This window comes from Glycine soja, chromosome 11 (assembly GCF_004193775.1).
Source record: "Glycine soja cultivar W05 chromosome 11, ASM419377v2, whole genome shotgun sequence".
Classification (NCBI taxonomy): domain Eukaryota; kingdom Viridiplantae; phylum Streptophyta; class Magnoliopsida; order Fabales; family Fabaceae; genus Glycine; species Glycine soja.
Window position 1 is genome coordinate 39,332,785 of NC_041012.1, and position 20,680 is coordinate 39,353,464.

The window sequence follows — 20,680 nt, forward strand, 5'->3', positions numbered from 1 at the left end:
AGATAATTGAGTTTTATAAATAGAAATGGAGGAAGCATATCAAAAACATTGAATAGAAACACTCCACATAAAATAGTTGCCAAAATCTTTAGCCTTCCCCATTATAAAACAAAAGAAATGTTAGTATTTTGTTAATAAAATCAAAGCACTTGTTTCAACTTGTAATGTGTGGACTAGATAGCAATCACTATACACAAAAGTTCAGTCCAGAGTGATAAATGCAGGCACACTGACCCTTATCTTCATTTTTGCATTTCATTGACAAAATTCAGCACATACAAATTAATGTAGCCAGTGAATACTTATCTCAAATTGCATTTAAAAGGGGGACGGGGGCATTAATTGTAAACTGAGCCTTTTGTGTGTTTTCTTTATTACTCCTATTTTTAATGTACTTATGGTAGTGAGAGAATGAAACCTGCGTTCCACGGATAAAGATAGCCAAGTAACTGGTACTACTATTGAATTCCTCTTACAGTTGGATTTTTGTTTTTATACCAAAAGCAGCACTGAGATTGGAATCTATCTCACTTCCTCCAAACTTTTCAAACTCATATCATTTAGTCATTTTAATGATTTACACCCAGAGTGTTTGTTTCAAGATATCAGGAAAAAGTTTCAGAAAAGTGGACTTGGGATTATCCAATTCTCAATTTTGGTACAAGTTTTGTAAAAACATTTTCAAAAATGGTTGAATTCCATAATATAATTTACTCATATTTGTGTTATTTCACTTTTCACTTCACACATTCAATTAATTTGAGTCGGTAGATAAAAATTCAACTGTTCATATATTCTTACTAAATGAAACTTCAAATAGCCATAAGAATTTCAAACCATTCAATTTTTAACCAACAGTGCTGATTTATGACTATGTGAGAATGTGTGAAGGTGGTGTTGGGGAAAGTGAAATCGCATCTTATCCCTTTTGGCCCGCATGAGGTCATTTACCATCCTCCTTAAACATTAATTTTTCTGAATTTGGCTGGTCTAAAATAAAAGGAGTGTACTTTTGAAGATAAAGTATAATAACTAATTACTATTATTAAAAAATTAACAATTGACATTATAATTAATTTTTTAATTTTTAAAAATTTTATTCCAATTTTCAATCATTGATATTTTAATTAACGAGTACAATTTAAGTGCGTCTACCCACTGAATAATTGGCACGAGATAAATTACCTGAGTAGCCAATTGCACCTATTGAGCTAAATAAGTGCATATGTGAGAGAACCCATTTTTCTTAGCCGAATGTGTATATTCAATTTGCAGTTGAAATTGTTAAGTTGTGACACGTGTACCAATTTACATCTATTGAATAAAAACAAAATGAAAACAAGAATAAGATTCCTGATGTGCTTCAAGTAATTTTTCACTGGATATCGAAACATGCACTTTTCTCAAATTAAGATCTCCATATCCCCGAGCATTCCACACATTTCCTTTTTCAATCCATTTAGCATGCTCATGAGATTGTTACTCCAAAATCTCAACACTTCTATGTTGGTCAATGGCTGAGAAGCAGATTTTTCAATCCCAAATACCAAAGGAAGGGGCACAAAAGCTAAGAGAATATATATTGCATGAATACACACAAAATCACACATTAACCACAAGAAGATGCGACTCCAATAGGTTGTTTCTAGTAAACAAAACATATATTGTGTGAGAGCTGCCATAGTTCTTCATACTACACCTACCTACGTGTAAAAAATTAAAACTTAAAAAAGAGAATGGGAGGGAGAGGGTGAGTTGGATGAGAAGCAAAAATTAATAGAGCAAAAAGGATCCTCTTTTGCCATCTTGATGCTAATGCGTTGATTCCTCGCCAAAAACCTCAGTGTTGCAAACAGGACATTTCTGAAAAGAAGGCAAATGGGGACAACAAAATATAAAAACATATTCAAGTGAACTTCAGAAAAAAAAAAATGGATTTAAAAATGTATACCTTGTTAATGCTAAGCCACTTGGTGATGCATTCACCATGATAGACATGGCTGCATGGCAATTTCATTTGCTGGTCACCTCTTCTGTATGTCATCTGACAAATTACACACCTGTTTGCAATGCAATTTGATTGTGAGTATAATCTGAAAGTATAAATTATAGCTGGAGACTGAAACCAGGAAAAAGGTGGGATAAATATCATAAATCTAGAAGGCAGAAGTTCTAATGGCCCAGAAAAAGAAAATAATAGTCAAAATATGAAATCAAACTTCTGTTTTTTTTTTTGTGTGAAATAAAATCAAACTTCTATGATTAATGTAAGTCCTACATATATTTATTTTTTTTGGAAGGCATAAGTCCTACATATATAACTAGAGCTTATTGAATATATTTCTCTGGACATGGGATGAAAGTGGAGAACTCTAGTCACCGTAATTAAGACTATCGAAACATTGTACATTGTCAACCATAGTACAGAAGGAAATAATTAAGCATTCTATTTCCAAGGGCATTGAAGACAAAGAATAGGGGAAATAAACTAAGAAATGAAAATGGACAAGTATAAATGATTTTTCTTCTCTATTGATTGATTAATGATTTAAAAGGTGATGAAAACAAGGGAAATTACAAATTGATACAGCTATAATTTATAAATGCTGCCAATCAAAAAAAAAAAAATTATAAATGCTAAAAGCATGAAACATGTACTAATTTTCGCTCCAATTGTCATATATTGCTCATTAGATTGATCTCAATAACATTAAAGATAACAATTTGTTGAGATTAAATTAAATCTTATAATTTCCACTTCTTGGCCACCATTTAACTTTTTCTTATCCAAGTTTTCATCTATTCCATAAAATAAATAAATAAAACCTGAGAACCAGGAGATTACCTTTTCCCAGAATTTTTTCTCTTGAATAAACTACCAAATTTGTACTTTGAGGTTGGAAGCATATCAATAAGTTCTTGGGAAAGACCTCGGCTTTGAGTCCCAACTGCCTCCCCCAGGTCCAGTAGTTCCTATCACTTACAAAATATCATTGGCTATTGATCCTCATGATTTCTAATCCTACTTCTATTCAGCAAACCAATAAAACTGACAAATCAAAATATTACAATACAAATTGGCACCAAGTTCAACGATGCCCAACTTCAATCATCAAAATAAATTAGCAACATTTTATAACAGCTATTTTCTGTTTCTAAATCTTGAAGGCAACACCCTTTTTTTTTTAGCTTAATGATTATTTAAATAAAATTTGACATCATATAAAGCACCATTTCAGGTTAATTTGACATTCTTTGAAACTATTGGATATAAAATTATTCACGAGCTTTCACCTAACACAGCTTAATCTTTTAGAGAGTTGGTTCTTGACATGGTATTAGAGCTCCTACTACAAGAGTTCAGGTGTTTCAAGTCTATGAGCATGTGTGGTTGGGGTGTGGGGCTATTAAATTTAAAACCATTTGGAAGTCTTCACCAAAGAGGTTGAAAGTAAAAGCCTGCAAAAAATCCTACAATCTCTAAACAAAACTTTGAATCTAGAAAAATGTTAACTTTGGATGCTTACCCTGTTAATAGTTAATACCTTAAATATTTAAATGCTCTCACTGTGAATTAATAGTATCTGATGTTTAGTAAAACAACTAATATAATCAACAATTTGAAAGAAGTAAAACAAATTTCTAAAAGTAAGAAACTACATGCATACATCAGCATTTACTTGTAAAACATTAAGTGCATCACACCTCATAAGTCATATCATCAGGATAGATGTTGTCTTGCCATATGACCTGCATCAATGCAACACCAAGGATTAGAGACTTCAGAGGATAAATTTTTATGTTGCTTCCGATTATCAAGTTACAAGTTGAAAACAACATACAGAAGGGTTAACTACTTGTTGACATTAAGCAATTGAAATGCAGAGAGATCTCAACTAAAGTTTTTTCAAGTCTTCTTTTTAAATAATATAATTCCCAGTTTGATAGAGCTTATATGGAAGGTAGCGCATGAAATCAATTTAGAGGATTCAAATAACATCTTTATGGATTATATTTTGACCTAAATAATGAGCTCCAGCAGAACTAACAAGAGAGACAAAAACCCTGTTTTTTGAATAATAGAAAAATGGAGTATCATAGAAGCAACAACAAATCAAGTCAAGTTCTGTCTAGAATTTGTTCATTCCCAATTAGATTCCCAAATGTTGATGATTAGTTTAATTAGAATATCAATAATTAGTTTTAGCAATCAAATTTATTCACCAAAAAAAAAAACAATTATAACAATCATTTAGTTAGTTAGAGAGATTGAAAGGAAGGGGCTTGGCTTAAATAGAAGGAAGGGTAGAAGGGGAAGCATGGGGAATTATTAATGTTGAGAAAACAGAGCAATGGCTCAGTTGTATGGAAACATTCTTCGAAGATTTCAGCCATTATCTGATTGATATCTAACCAATAAAAGGTTTGTTCTTGCCTTCATATCTTCTGTACAATTTCTTGGTTTGTGTTTTTGGTTTAGTAACATTCCAATTGTTCAGTTTACTCAAAAGAAAGGTGTTTGGGGACAATTCCTGCAAGCATAAAACTTTGAGGATGGTTTATATGAAACGAGATATAGAAATTATTGGTTCTCCTATGAAAACCGTTTTGGGAGAAAACCAAGTCCAAAAACCCACATATGTAAACACATTTGTATTTGTATATCAAAAATAAAATAAAATAACACTGTCGGCAAAACTACAAATACTATTTGATGCTAAGTGTCCTCAATCAATAACTAGACATAGAAAAGGAAGATGAGTTATGAGGCATAAGCAAAGGTCCACAGGATGTGATAATGAAAAAATAAATGATGCCTAACTTCAAAACTCCTTTCTGTTTCTAGGCCATATGTGCAGACATGATTCACATATCAGATATATAGCATTTGATGATAATTATATGATACGTGCATTGTATATATACAAATATGCAAGGTTATCAAACTCGAGAGTTTATTTAAACTCGTGAAAATTTCAGACTCGACTCGTAGACTCGTAAAAGTCCACTTCATATAAAAATAATAACAAAATGTCTACAAATAACATACCAATTAAACATTTCAACAATATAATAAATCAAAATAATAAATTATAAATTTCATAAAACTTAAATAACCAAGTCTAGTAATGCATCATTACTAAATAATAACTTGCAGATGTTATAGTAGTGATAGATCATTCTCATCGAAGATTTGATATTATTAAAAAACAAGGATTTGATGTTATTAAATGTGAGAATTTTTTTATTCGAAAACAACACATTAAATGAAGATATGTTGAACACTAAACAGACAGAAAACAATCCAAAATGACTTACATTTTGGTCTAATTTTTTTTAACCTGCTGACTCGTTGACTCGGTGATAAACTCGAAAGTCTACCGAATTTACTTAGAATTTATAGAGTATACCCAGAGTTTACTAAAAAGAGAGTTTACAGACATGTCAACTCGCAGCGGGTAAGTGGACTCGTAAACTCATAAGAGTTAGTGAGTTAACTCGAGATTTTGATAACCATGCATATATTTATAAAACTGATATGTATAATTTTGCAAATCCAAACTAAGAGGATACTTCTGAACATTACTAAAAATCAAATAGAAATTATAAATCACTGCCATAAATTATTGTATATTGCCAACATCATCTCAATATCATTCCTCATTGAACATCATTTGAAAAGAAGTATCGGTTATGTACCCGAGTATCATGGTATTGGGTTTGTATATGACACGACATGTGAAGCAAATGAAAGCATTGGAGCTTTGCATTAAGCATAGAAATCTAAGTTGTCTAGAAAGGCAGAACACAGAAGGGAGCTTGACTGCAAGACCCACCCATTGAGCAGAGGGACGAAAGATGATGTTAGGAACCAAAAGGAATCATGGACACCAGGGGAGAAATTGACCCATCAATTGTCTCATGGGACTAGGGTCTGGAAAGTTTACGTGAGGACAAATAAGAGGAAAATGGGTGAAAGTAGTGAGCTGGCAGAGAGAGAGAGAGAGAGGGGGGGGAGGGGGGAAGGGAGAATTAGCTACTGATTTGGGAAAATGTTGACAAATAGCTGACAGGCAGGAAAGTGGGGCATCTTTTGGGAATCATTTAGTTTGTTACGAACAGAGCTCTTGCTCTCTGTAGGAGCTATGCTATGGGGTAGTAGTGTGCTAGTGCTACAGTAATTTTCAGCATTCTAATGATACATATCTCATTTCCTTTCTTTTGTTCTGGCTATATTTGCCATTGTTGGACTCAGTTTTGTATCAGATGGCATGAGTAAAGATATAACTCTGACATTCCAAAATTTATTGGAATAATGGAATTATGCCCTACAACCCAGCCTAATAAGCTAAAATAAAAAGACAGTTTTATATACAATCCTCTATCCATGGTTCAATTTCAGTACCATAAGTGTGGGACTAAACTTTTATGGTTAAATTTTAAATCACCCTGTTTAACTTTGACTGTTGTGCAAATAGCAGTGTTTTCAACTTTGGTAATTAAACCAGTTAAACTCCCAACTTATGACAAATAACACCTTGTGATTAATTCCCAAAATTAAACCCACAGGGATTATTTGTCACAGATTGAAAGTTTAGGCAAACTACTTGTCAAATTTAAAATTACTGATGTTGTCAAATTGAGAGCACATTGACATTATGTAATCCATGTAACCGACCTCACCTAGATAAGGTTATTGTTGTTTCTCACACATTGAGAGTATAAGCAGACTGTTTGCCAAAGCTAAAAACTGCAGGGATTATTTGTCACATATTGAAAGTTTAAACAAGTTAATTGCTAAAATTGAAACCATGGGACTATTTGCCAAGGGGCCCAAGTTAAATTGAATAATATTCATTTTGACCAACATTTACTAATAAAAGTGTTAGTGTATCCAAAAAAGTGTACAGTGAATAGATTACAATTTGCCATTAAAGTATGCCATGTACACCCAGCTATCATTGAAATAGTGTCTCCCAATTTTCAAGCATAGGGGACCCAGCGTTCCTACCAGGGACCAATGATTGAATATTAAACCAAGATTCAATTAGGTAAGGTCTAAAATTGTGGCTCGATAAATAAGAAAGCTTCCTACCTGGCTACTACTGTTGGACTCATGATGATTTGGACTGCCTGCAAAATAAATTTAAAAGAATTAATATACTATACTATGATTCACATAGATTTCCTAAATAATAAAAAAAAATATATATATTTTCAATTTAATTCAGAAGTGAGGAAAAAAAAAATTCACTAAAAAGGTTTGAATGATTTAAGACTGTCTGCAAAAGAAATCCAAAAATATGATTTTCATGTTAATTTGTTGTTAGCATGGCACCAAAAAGTGATTAAAAAAATGTGATAAAGAATTTAAGATACAACGCAGAAATCAACAATTTGATCACAGGCCTACGCTCACAGTGAAAGAAAATAAAATTTCCACTAACATTCTTCAGGGATGGTCTGCATGCTCGTGACTCCATCTCTTCTAGGTGGAGAATCTGTTGTAGCTGGTTCTTCCACAGTGGTAATTGTCGAAGGGTATTCCCACTCAGCCCTATCTATCTCCATTCTCGGCAAATGACCATTTACCTCATAAGAACTATAGTAAGATGTACTCCCAGGACCAGACAATCCAAACTTATAGGGATTCATGTTCATTGACCAGTAGACACTTTCCTGGACAGAACATAAGATTACATAGTTATTATCACAAACCAAAACAGAATCAATAGTAAACTATGAGTTAATAAAACAAAAGAGAATATTTTCAGTGAAGTTAAGTTCTACACACTTACAAATGACCCCAATACAAACTTAATATTTAAATGGGTAAAAAGGGAGGCAGACTTGTCTTTGACACAAAGCTGCTTTCAAATGCAGCATTATCCATTCACTCTTGCAATTCAACTCAAAGAAAAGTAACTATCATTCTCACATTATTTCTTGTACTTGACCTTCCAATTACAATTATTTTAAAAAAATAAAATTGACCTTCCATGATCCCATGTCAAACATTGTGAATTCTATAACCTAAGTACCTAACTGTTAGGTAGCAGCAGGAATAATAACAACAATAGGACTGAAATTTCTGCTTTAACTCCCATATTTTGGGGTAAATAAAATTCAAAATAAACTCCTGCAACAACCCACATTAGCAATTCATGGGTAGCATGAATCTACAACCTTGTCAGAAAAACCATTAAATCATCCAGCATGTTGAGAAACATTGAAACAACACCAAAAATAAAAGAACAAAATAAACATTAAATAATTCATTTTAAGTCCCTATAAAAACCTAATACATTCTTAGTTCCCACATTTTAATAGAAACACGTGTTTTTAGCCAAGATGAGCAAGGTTTTAAAAAATGGTCGACCACTGCGATTTCAGCTGCAATGTCAAGCTTTTGGGGTCTCCTGCAACAGCAAATAGGACCATATTTGTCCTCAATTTTCCACAATGTCAAGGATCCATGACCGCAACCGCAATTTAAAACATTGCCAACAAGGGACTCAAGTCTAAAAGTCTAAAACCACATCACTTGTGTACGGACTAAAATGGTAGTATTAAATTTCTAGAGACACTACAACCGAATTTCGAGGAAGGAAAAACATTTTCTACCCAAAGATAAATAAAAAATAAAAAATGCAAGTAGAAAGAAAAACCTGATCAGGAATTGAGCCAGCAAAGGCATAATTGACGGGCACATGAGTGAATCCTTGGAAAAAATCCACGAAGTTATCATTAACAGCATAAGGGAACCCAGCGTCTACGTAATGCACCCCCATTTGTCTACCATCATTCATTTTTGCACCTTCAAGAAGAGAAAAAAAAAACCACCACACTACACACTATATATAATACCGTTCAACAACAACAACTGCAGAAACAAAAAACAGAAAGGAAAAACCACATTAGCCTTGAGCAACAAATTCTTAAAAGGAACGGAAAACAGAATCGCGGAGACAACCTTCGAATCCGACCCAAAACGAGGTTTAGCATGAATTTTTTTTATTTCAATAAAAAAACAATTTTTTTAAAAAAAAGTTTGTAATTTTGGTGTGTGGTGGTGTGAGATTGAAGAAGAGAAAATTGGGAGGGTAAAGGAGAATGGTGGGATTATTGCAGTGTCTTTTTTTTTTTCTCGGGAAACAAAGAGAAGAGAAGGAAAGTTCGAGAGTTGATTTACCTTGTTCACATTCGGAATGGTTGGAAGAGAGGGAGAGGGAGAGAGGGTTTCGATGTTGTGTTATGTGGCAATGTGGTGTGCAGTGTGCTTCTCTCTCTCTTTTGTGCCCATGGATTTGGGAGAATTTGAATAATGATAACTTTTAATTAACTAAAAAATATTTATTATTACATATGTGAAAATCATTTATCGAAAGAATTTATATTTGATTTTTATTTTATGTTAAAATTTCTTAAACTAATTACAACCACGCATAATAAACGGAATTATTTCATAATTTTTATAATCAATTTTATATATTGTATTAATTTTATCATAATTTTTAATTATGACAAATAGTGCATATCCATAAATGGAATGCCTTATTTTAGTGTACATTTTTAGTTAGGTATTTTTGTTTTTAACTTTTATTAACTAAATGTTATAGAGTGAATTACATATTCTTATATTTTGTTTAATTTATATTATTTTTATTTTTAAAATTATATAGAAGTACAAAATGTATCTTTTTCCCTAATACTAATAATGTAAAATATTTATTGGCATCTAATTAAAAACTATTATATTTGTATATAATAAATTTTTATTTTTTATAATAATTATTTTAAAAATCACATTTATCATAGTTTTTAATTAGTTGATAATATAATTACATTTTTATTTAATGGATATAAAAATTAAATTCTTTAACTACTAATTTCCTAATTAATTATTGTGAATATATTATATGCTTTGAAAGGTACTTCCTTACTTTCAAATAAATAAATAAGTCATTTTTTCATGCTGGAATTCGGAGATTACTTTTTCATCGTACTCTCCTCAATATAAAATCCCAAACTTTCCTTTAGTTAATTATTTTTTATTTAAAATTTCACCATAGCAAAATTATTATGTGTATTTAAATTTCAAGAGGTTCAATTAATTTTTAAATTATAAAAAATTATTTTTTAAAAATTAGTAAATATTGATAAAAAAAAAGATAAAATTATCGTTGTATAATAATTTTAAGATTAAAATTACATTTTATGATTTTATAGACTAAATTTGTTGATATATGTAATTTTAACAATTAATTCTAGATTTTTTTATTTCTAAAAATTAAATTCAGGTATTATAAAGTTTATAATAACTCACGTGAGTTAATCTCTTTAATGAATTTAAGAGTTTTAGTTTGTAAGATTTTTTTTGTTCTTAACTCACTATTCATAAAAAAAAAGAAAAAAAAGAATAAAGAAGTAAAATTTATTTAAGAATTATTTCGATAAGAATTGAACTTAAATAATATTAAAATAATTAAATTTTAATTTTAGTTTATTAATTATTTATGCTCAATTACTTGATTAATTTATCAATATTAATAGTGTAAAAAGTTTTAGGATACTAAATAATTAAAAATATTTATTATAAAATAAACAATTTTATTATTTATAATTAGAACAATAATTTGAGCTTTTCTAGTTATCTTAATTATATGATCAATATAATTTTTTTTTTCATTGTCCTAACTACGATAATCTCAGTATCTCATGGCAGCCATGGCAGATGCTTTTGAATGGGAACATATTCAATACGCAAGTACTATAAAGCAACCTCTCGATTTTATATTAAGGAATTTGAATCAACTTTTAATTTAATAATTTATTATTTATTATTTATTAATGTGAAAAAAAAGCAAACATTGAAACAAAAGTATCGTATATATTCATGATTATAAACTTCTTTCACTCTTAATAAACATACTGCAGACACATACTTTATTTAATTAACTAATTTAAAGTCTCTCAATTGTATTACTTTAATATAAAAGTTAATTTAATAAATAACTATACCAGTTAACTATAGCAATTTCCACTCAAGCAGCCTTATCTTTAATAAAAAAATAAGTAATTTAAAAATTAAAAAATATCATTCTAATTCCTAAAAAAATAATTGAAGCAGCCACTATGTTTTTTTTGCAGCCATCATAACAAAAATAAAAATAAAAGTCACTAACAACACTTTATAGTTGTAATAAATTAAATTAAATGGCATGTGAAGATAAGCTGTGGAAGCCGCATTTATCAGAGACAAATGTCTGCTGTAAATGACAGTACAATCTTCTGTACCATACAGCTGTTTTTCTGTGTTCAATTTCTGAATTCTGATACCTAAATCCCAATTGTAGACCTAAACGGGGTTCTGCTAATTTTTTTCTTGAAAAAACTAAACAATTATTATTACTACTATTTCACTAAGGTTCCGTTCGCTAGAATAGAAAAAAGTAAATTAAGATAAAAAATTTAAATTAAAATAAAGTATAAAAACATGACTCTTATGTCTGGTTTTTTTTTTTTTTTTTTTTCATTTTCATCATCTTTCTCCTCAAACAAGCGGGGCCTAAAAGAAAGTGTAACATAAGATTGAGGGACGGGTCCTTTCACAAAAGTATTACTATTATTTTACATATGATTATTTTTCACATATTATTATGGGTAGTATTATTTTTATTTTTATTTTGCAGATCAGGGGGAGACGTTTGTTGTAACCTTTATTTGCTCTTGGGTCCAGAGATTTATTGGAACATTGGGAAGTTCATTGAACTAGACGTAAAAGATAGAGACAAGTGTACCTAAATAAATGAAAACAGACAAAGTTATATATGCCAAGAAAATACAATTAAAATAATATTGTTCAACGACAGTACATGTTACAAATCTAAAAGAAAAATAAAATTATTAAAAATAGAAAGGAATACAGAGGAATATATATATATATATATATATATATACTTAAAAAACTCATGTTTTCTTACAAAATTATCTTATAAATCTTTTTACTGATTGAATAAAAAATTAAATATATTTTATACTTTAAAGTATTAAATATAATTTTTTTATTTAGTACTTATTTTATAAAAATAAAATAATTAATAAAAATTAGAATTAAATATGCCTTTTGATTACTACAAATAAGCAAAATTTAGTTTTGGTTCTTTTATATATATATATATATATTCTTTTTTTTTACTTTTTGTCCCTCTAAAATTTAAAATTAATTCTTTTAGTCCCTTTGGTCATTTGAAATCACTTAACATGAGGCTATCACAAGTAGTACCCAATAATGTTTATGGGGGTATTATGCTAACATAACTGTTGATTATTATTTGAGTCCTAAAATAAAAAATAATAATTAATGTTAAAGATTATTAAAAGGTGTAAAATGTTAATATCCTTTGTAAAAAATATCCTTATTAAATATTGGATGTAAATATGTTTTTCTTTTCTTGAAGTGGTTTTAAATAAGTGTAATTTTTTTACTGCATTAAATAAGCTTAGTACTCATTGCAAAATTCAGATTTAATTATTTTAAGGTGGAACGTATGTGAGAAAAAATATATTAATGAGACTTCAAATTTGTAAAGGGGATTTTGCTAATCAGGTTTTTAGGTATTGGTTAAAAAAATAAAGAAAGAACGTATTTATTATAAAAATTATAGGAGAATACGAAAATATTATCATGAACAATATAATTTTAAGCATCCCAATAGAAACCTTTCTACTAATTAGCATTTACCATTTGTAAAATATCAATAGTTTTAAATGAAAAGGTTAAAACATCGATAATTTTGAATAAAAATATTATTTAATTATCTAGCCTAAAATGAATGTTAGATATTAACAATACTCATTTCAAATTTAGAAGATCATAAATTTATTAATTTTTATAATAAATAATTCAAAAGTCATATTTAAAATATTTTTATTTTTTTATCAACAAATATTAATAATTAATATATTATATTGATGGGATTCAAACACATAACTCTAACTCCCAATAATAATTAATATATTATATTGATGGGATTCAAACACATAACTCATCCTTATATCCTTCCTCCCAATCATCTAACTACCGTATGACTCCATAAGTCATATTTAAGACTCTTTCCAAGTGTTTGTCTGTATAAAAATCTTTATAGTAACCCTGCATGAAAAGTAAACTTCTTACTTGTATTTATAAAAATATTATTAATAATTTTTTTTAGTCTATCAGCTTAGTGGCAGGGACTTGGGGTAAAGACTATTTTCATAAATTTATTTTTTTATAAGATTTTAATTTTTCTAATTTCTTAATACATTAATTTTTTTTCTATACATGCTCTTAATTAGTTTCTCTTCAAACACTAATGAGAAACAATTAACTGGATAAAAAGATAAAAAAAAATAATTTTGGAATGATAATACAAATAGTTGATAAATTTAATGTGATTAGCTAAATTAATTATTTTTATTAAGGAGAGTGAATTAATTGAAAGAGTATTATATTATAATGTATCTAACATACTTCTTTAAATATACTCTATGATTTGTTTAAATTTATTGAAAACTTCAAAATCATGAGAAAGAAAAAAAGAGTTATTAAATAAGATGAGACCCATAATTTTTTTGAAATTTTCAAGAAGTTTCAACCAATAAAAAAGTAAGTGTTCAAAAGAGTGTATTACTAATATTTTTCTTCATTAAATAAAATATGGGTCCCACAAAATTTGTAATTTATAATAAATTTCAACTAATTAGGAGTTTATTGAAAAGAACGTGTTAGAGTGTTGTTCTAGCATTTCTCTTTGAAAAATATTGATACTCACATGTTATACACTAGAAACTCATTGTGTAGTGTATTCATTAGAACTATGTTAAGGTGCCAACACATTGGTTTAGTAAGGATAAGACTCACAAGGACAAGAAATCAAATTTTATTATCTATATGAGGACTCTATTAGTGAATAATATATAAGTATATTTATAAATACTCTTTGAGATTTACCTTGACTTTGATATGCCTAAGAATTCATGTTTACACATTACAACTTACAAATTCAAGATGCAACTAAATTTGGGTATCTTTATAACATTTTGAGCCAGAATCAAAATAAGAACTTTAAACTTTCTAATTTGAGAACTGAATTCTTGTGGAAGTAAGAAATTGCACCTTCCATTTTCCCTGGCTTCATTATATAATCTCCCCTTCATTTCTATTTTTTCACTATATATGTTGTGCTATATTCTTAAGTTAGAGAATGAGGATTGCCAATTTGAACTTAATATAATTTGATTTATATATTTTATTTTTGGAAGGCAATTTGATTTCTATATAATCCTAATTCATGATTTTGTTGTTCTATTTGATTGTTTGTTTCATTTGTTAGTACTACATGATTGATGGCTCAAATAATTAATTTAAAATTGTTCTTACAATTAGAAATTGGTGAATAATTTGGATTTGATGTAGAGAAACATAATAGTTGTTTACCTGAGGATAGGGGTTGAATATAATGTGATCATGTAAAAACTTGAATGGGAAAAAAAAACTCCTACTTAAATAAGGTGAGGGTAGCCAGGAATCTTGATGATTGGTGGGTGTGAAAAACCCGATAAATAAATGACAAGCAGCAATACGTAGTACAATGATCAATTCAGTTCCAACATATTTACTTCAACACATAAGGAAATCAAAGGTGCTTATTTATGCATTTCTGTCTAGAGACAGGAATAACTCTAGAACAATATATAGAATATATTATAGGGTATCTCACAATTGAAATTAAACAAAATGGAATCCAAAGTGGCAGTTGCTTTGCCTACCACTCAAATAAATCAACCTTGAAATATCAAAATTCTTATCCAAAGTAAAAAAAAAAAAAAAGGGAGGGGATCCGGGACAAAATGAAATTGAGCAAAATAGTTGAACAAATTTTGCACAACGCTTGGTGAGAAATGAATGATTTTCATGACCATCTAAAACTAAAATATGAATCAGGTGGTGAAAAATTAAGCACCACCGGAACCATATTTCTTCCCAAATACTATGACCTGCAACTTGTCATAACCAGCAAGCACACCAGCACCAGCAACAGCACGGAGGATATTAGCACCAGCTCCCTTAAACAAGGACTTGGCACCCTCATTCTTGAGGATTTGTGTAAATGCATCCATAGAGCTCTTGTACTTCACAGCTTCACCAGATGTCATCATCATTCTTCTTCTAACAGTGTCAATTGGGTATGAGGCTAAACCTGCACCATTGGTGATGAGCCATCCAAGGCCAAAACTAGCAAAAAAGCTATCCTGCAATGACCAAAGAAAATCACAATAGCAGTCTGCAAATGAAGGAATTGGATGGAAGCTAAGTAACTAGATTTGATCTTCAACAGGAGGACTACACCTGCAACCTATTTAAAAAGCACTTCGACAAAAACAAGCAGCATTTACGTTTTGTATATTGAATAAGAGTTTTTTAGACTAAATACATTTTTATTTTTACACTTATTAAATGCTTCTTAATCTGTGTACATAAAACTTAAACATCAATAGTTTTAAAACGGAGGTATATATAGTAACACACATAAGTAAGTCCAACTAACAATATTTAATCAAATAACATAAGCCAGAAGAGAACACACAATAAGGGTAGGAAACCAACCTGCAAAGAGCCAGTTAGGAGAACAGGCTTCAAGGAATCATACATTCCAAAGTAGAGACCACGGTACACAATGATTCCAACACAGGAAATGTTGAAGCCACGGTACAGACCAGCAACACCATCAGATGCCAATGTCTTCTTGTAGACATCAACAAGACCATTGAATTGCCTTTCTCCACCCTTCTTTGCAGCCTTAGCATCATTGGCCAAACGAGTACGGGCATAGTCAAGGGAGTATACAAACAAAAGGGATGAGGCACCAGCAGCACCTCCTGAGCCCAAGTTACCAGCAAACCATTTCCAGTAACCATCCCTGTCCTTCCTGAAATTGAAAAGCCTCTTGAAGTAGTCCTTGAATGCAAAGTTCAGGGCCTAGTACAATTTAAATTGTAAAATTAGCAACCACATACAAAAAATCACAGGTTATCATGTATAATGAGTTTGTTAAGGATGACTTTTGCTTGGTTGACATTTGACAATGTAAAACCTTTATACTAATAGTGCATGCCTATTAAACTCAAAATCAAAAGGGGCAAAAGCAATGTAAGTTACCTGAGTAGGGAAATAACGGATGACATTTGCAGTGTTACCTCTCCACAGGGAAACAACACCTTCCTCCTGCATTGTTCTCTTAAAACAATCACCAATACCCTTGTAGGGTTCAGAGAGTCTACCAGCTTTGATCATCTCATCCTGGTTCTGGATCAAGAGTTTAACGCGTTCAATGGGGGCAGCAGCAGTTTTGGACACAGCAGCTGAAACTCCACCCATGAGAAAGTCAATAAGGAAGTGTCCTTTCTCAGAAGGAGCTGCAACAAACACATGGGAGGCTGCTGTTGCAGCTCTGCATGCTGGCATCACTGGATACTGCAATGCACCATTTGAGTAATTAGCAAACGAGCGCCACTGGTGGTACAAAGGAAGGCCAGTACGGAGATGCTGCTGGCCTGCAACCTTCTCAATGATTCTAGGGTGCTGAACCTGATCAACCATTTCCTGAACAATGCAATAACCCAATGCCAAGTAAGGTCAATCACTTTAGGAGACTGATCATACAAGAAAGGAAGACACATTGTAAAAATTTAACCAGACAAGAATTTAATCGAAATGCACTCACAATTACACTGCCATCCAATATGTATGATTAAATTAACAGTATGACAATTAAACTCCAGAAACAATCTTCAGTATTGAGTTCATATGAATAATAAACCATAATCAAACAATGTGAAGGTAAAGTTTGTAGCCCGGCAACAGAAACACAAGAAAGAGAAGAAGAAGAAAAACATAAAAAATGAAAATCATCCAATTATCATATACCATCGTTGATAAGTTCTAACTCCAAAGGAATAATTCTAAATTTGTAATAACAAATTTCAGTTTTTGCATGATGAAATGAAACATATATAATAACATATCACGTAACAGTTCCTAAATATTAGCACGATTAATCAGTGATTACATGATATGTACCCAAGAGCAAAGCTTCAGTTTAGAATATTTAAAAGTAACCTTAACACGAAAGAGCTAATTTGATCAAGAAATTTTAATAATAATAATTAATATTGTTGTATTATTATTATGTGTATAACTATTAATAATGAGAATTAGTATCTCTCTTCCCATAATAATATCCCAAAAAGTCATCATCAATCTGTTACATCAACCAAAAGGTCAGAAAATGAAATATATCGGGGGCTCCATTAATTTTTATTCAATTTCATTAAAATAATGAACAGTATAATACAGTATAACTATATAACAAAAAATCGCAAATAAAAAAACCATAATTTTTTAGACATTAAAACTTGAGGCCTTTCAAACATGCATAATTGTGCGCTCCTATCTCACATCAATCAACAATGAGAAAGTCACGTAAAAGGACCCGATCAGTTTCACTAATGTCATGTTCTACTATTTGAAAGAAAAAAAAACTAAAAAAAATCCCAAAAACAAAAATTGATCGTAGTATTAAGACGCCCACCGAATGGTTCAGAAGAGAAGAACTTTACGCAAACCCACTTGAGAAAAAATAAAAGGGTCAGAGAATCAGCTTACGGATACAGCAATGAAATCAAAATGCTTCGGAGAGATTAAGGTTGGAAAACGACAACCCAAAAAGCGAAAACAAAAACCTTGAAGGAGGAAACGAAGGATGAGGAGAAGAATAAGAAGGGTGGAGTGAGAGAGAAAGACTGAATGGTTAACCTTTGAAAGGATGGTTGGTGGCTGCGCGAGATTGTTGGAGAGGAGAGAAGACCCTTCACAAATGGTATGAATGAATGGTTTGTTTAACAATGCGAAGAGTTTGGGGAATGAGAGTGAAACACGAGATGATGAGCTTTGAACACAATTTAGTGACACAATCATCATATACTGCTACGTGTATTACTTTTTTGTAGTACTATTGTTTTGCTAGTAGAGAAAATACAAGGCCTCAAGAATAACAACGTGTATGTATGTATGGTATGGTTACCTGATTATCAGGAGAATTTTTACATTGAAATAGTGGCTATAAAGATGACAGGAAATAATGATGGTTGGAAAAGTAAAGGTCAAGTATATGGTAGATAATTGGATGGGTTCATTAAGTATGTTGTTGATTTTATTATGAGGGATAAAATCAATTTAAGCCATGATAAAATAAAATTCAGTGATCTCTGGGTTTCGAAATAAAAAATTAGTGTCCAACAAAAAAATTAAAATTATAATCAAGTTTATTTATTTTGGCAAGAAATGTTAGTATGAGCATATCTAATGTTAAGGTTTTCAAATTAGTTTTGAAATATTTTTTTTCTTAATAACTTATTTTTTTGGTGTATATCAAATTTAAGAATTTTAAATAAATTTTATTCCAATACAAAAGTTTTTTTTTTTTTGACACACAATACAAAAGTTCTTAACATAATTTTTAACTTATTTTTTGTTGAATTTCCAGAGAAAGAAAATATTTTTTATTATTAAGACACAATTGCTTATGTAAGCAAGTGATTCTTGTATAAGAACCAAATACACTTTTAGAACACATAAAAACGTTAAAAACTTATAAGTATTGAATTAAGAACTTCATTGAAGATGTTTTAAGACATTCTTTAATATATTTTTTATTATTAATTAAAATTTATTAAAACATATATATTTTATCTTCTTACTATGTTAGTCAATAACAAATATAAAGACAAGATAAAGTGATAACCCATGAAAGTTATATGGTTTGTCTTAAACTAAGATTATGTGTTTTTTTTTTTAACGGAAACTAAGACTATGTTAAGTCATTGACTATTAACTCCATAAAATAAAGGGCTATACCCATGAGTGTTAGCCCTTCCTTCTTTACCAATTTAGTGAATGAAGTTGTGAGAGGCTCCATAACCGATTAGTACGACCATTTTGCAACTCATTATTATGATTCATCGATCTTTCTTCTCCTTGTTCTTTTAAGCTTTACAAATTCTTTTGAGGTGTCCTTCTTCACCACAATGATAACACTTAAACTTTCTTCGAGGTTGAGATTGTGATTTATGTAACACCGCAAATTTTAAACCGAAAATATTGCTTGAAAATACTTTAATTTATTTTATTTTAAAAATATGTGTCACTTTTTTAACCGCTACTTATAAATAACAAAAACATCTTCCTATATTATTTTAAAAAAAACAAAATGTGATAGTCGAAAAATGCTAAATAGTTGCGTCAAATTAAAATAAATGCAAAAATAGAGTAATTCAGTTTTTATACATAAATAAAATAAAACTTGTAGTGTCATAAAGAAAAATACATATACAACTCATAATAGTGTGATAATAAATAAAATATATTTTTCATTCTTGCTATAACAAAATACATGTGGAGAAAATATATCTCAAAATGCATCAAAACAATAAAGAAATTATGACCAGAGCAAACCACTTATCACACTAAAAGTACAAAACTAACAAAGACATGTCCTTGGAAGAATCGTCACTCTCCTCCTCAGATGTTGGTTCCAATTGCCTCTATAGTTCCTGATACTTTTCCATCTCCTCGGACGACATGTCCGAATGGTCACCTCGGTCCTCTGTAACCTCCATTAGGTGGGATGTTGTATCCGGTCTATCAGCTGACACTACGTGGACTAAAGTATGGTAGGTGTAACATGTAGTCCACGTTATGGTGCAGGGCCATAGCCGCTCTCTTTGTGAGCTACATTGAGCCTGCAAATGCCTCGGTGCACTCGACATCGTCAATACCTAAAAGTTATTGGTTGTAGGGGTGAGTCCTCCGCCCCTCGAACGTCACAAACAACAAGCAATAATAAAACAAAATTAAAACATACAATATATGTAACCACTGCATGTGGTTATCCAAACAAATAACACTCTCGCATCCTAAGCGCATAACTATCACACTTAGTTCACCATTGGACCTAATCACTGCCACTAATCCTCTCAAGTCTTGATGGTCTCACAAAATCATGTGGATGACAGTCGGGAGTAATTGCAACTTACGGATATTTCGTACACCCAACTCAAAAAGTATAATCTTGGAGTCCATCAAGAATAGCAAAGTGAGGCTTGTGAGTTACCCGTGCTAAATGAGTGCACCAAATGCTAGGTAGTCACTAGACTCTACTTTCAGTCCAATCCTCAGCAAAGGCATCCGAAAGGTCTCCTTAAAAACCAATTCATAAGGGGTGGTCTACCCAGCTATATAAGCACTTATCATGTTTATGAATCATCCGATGTGGGACTCTTAACAAATAGGTAAATAATGAGTAGTAATTATGTAACATTTTTGTGATATATAATGTTATTTTAAAAAAATTTATATTCATTTTTAATCATTATTTGATTTTTAAAATTTTAAAATGAAATAACATCTCTTTTAAGTGCTTATATAACAATGCATTCAAATGCTTACAAATTGTGTAAACACTCATAAACATGTATATCTAAATGCAAAGAACTTGGTTAAGTCCTTAAGAGAGAAAAATTAAAACTAAACACCAAGGGATGCAATTCAATGATTTTAATTTTTGGCAAAACTCAG

The 20,680-nt window shown here is 30.5% G+C and overlaps 2 protein-coding genes across 2 annotated transcripts; both read right to left on the minus strand.

Moving 5' to 3' along the window:
- Window positions 1–1,333: 1,333 nt before the first annotated feature.
- Window positions 1,334–9,321, minus strand: LOC114374235 (E3 ubiquitin-protein ligase BIG BROTHER-like). The gene is made up of 8 exons (XM_028331853.1): window positions 9,194–9,321; window positions 8,670–8,884; window positions 7,449–7,680; window positions 7,097–7,134; window positions 3,706–3,750; window positions 2,846–2,973; window positions 1,952–2,060; window positions 1,334–1,863 (listed from the first exon to the last, which is right to left on the minus strand). The coding sequence occupies exons 2-8, from the start codon at window positions 8,808–8,810 to the stop codon at window positions 1,813–1,815; spliced, it is 744 nt and encodes a 247-aa protein (XP_028187654.1). The 5' UTR covers window positions 8,811–8,884; window positions 9,194–9,321; the 3' UTR covers window positions 1,334–1,812.
- Window positions 9,322–14,629: 5,308 nt separating this feature from the next.
- Window positions 14,630–17,809, minus strand: LOC114373713 (ADP,ATP carrier protein 1, mitochondrial-like). Its single transcript, XM_028331234.1, has 4 exons — window positions 17,711–17,809; window positions 16,205–16,648; window positions 15,653–16,024; window positions 14,630–15,297 (listed from the first exon to the last, which is right to left on the minus strand). Exons 2-4 carry the CDS (start codon window positions 16,643–16,645, stop codon window positions 15,001–15,003), a joined length of 1,110 nt encoding a protein of 369 aa, XP_028187035.1. The 5' UTR covers window positions 16,646–16,648; window positions 17,711–17,809; the 3' UTR covers window positions 14,630–15,000.
- Between the last annotated feature and the right edge of the window lie 2,871 nt (window positions 17,810–20,680).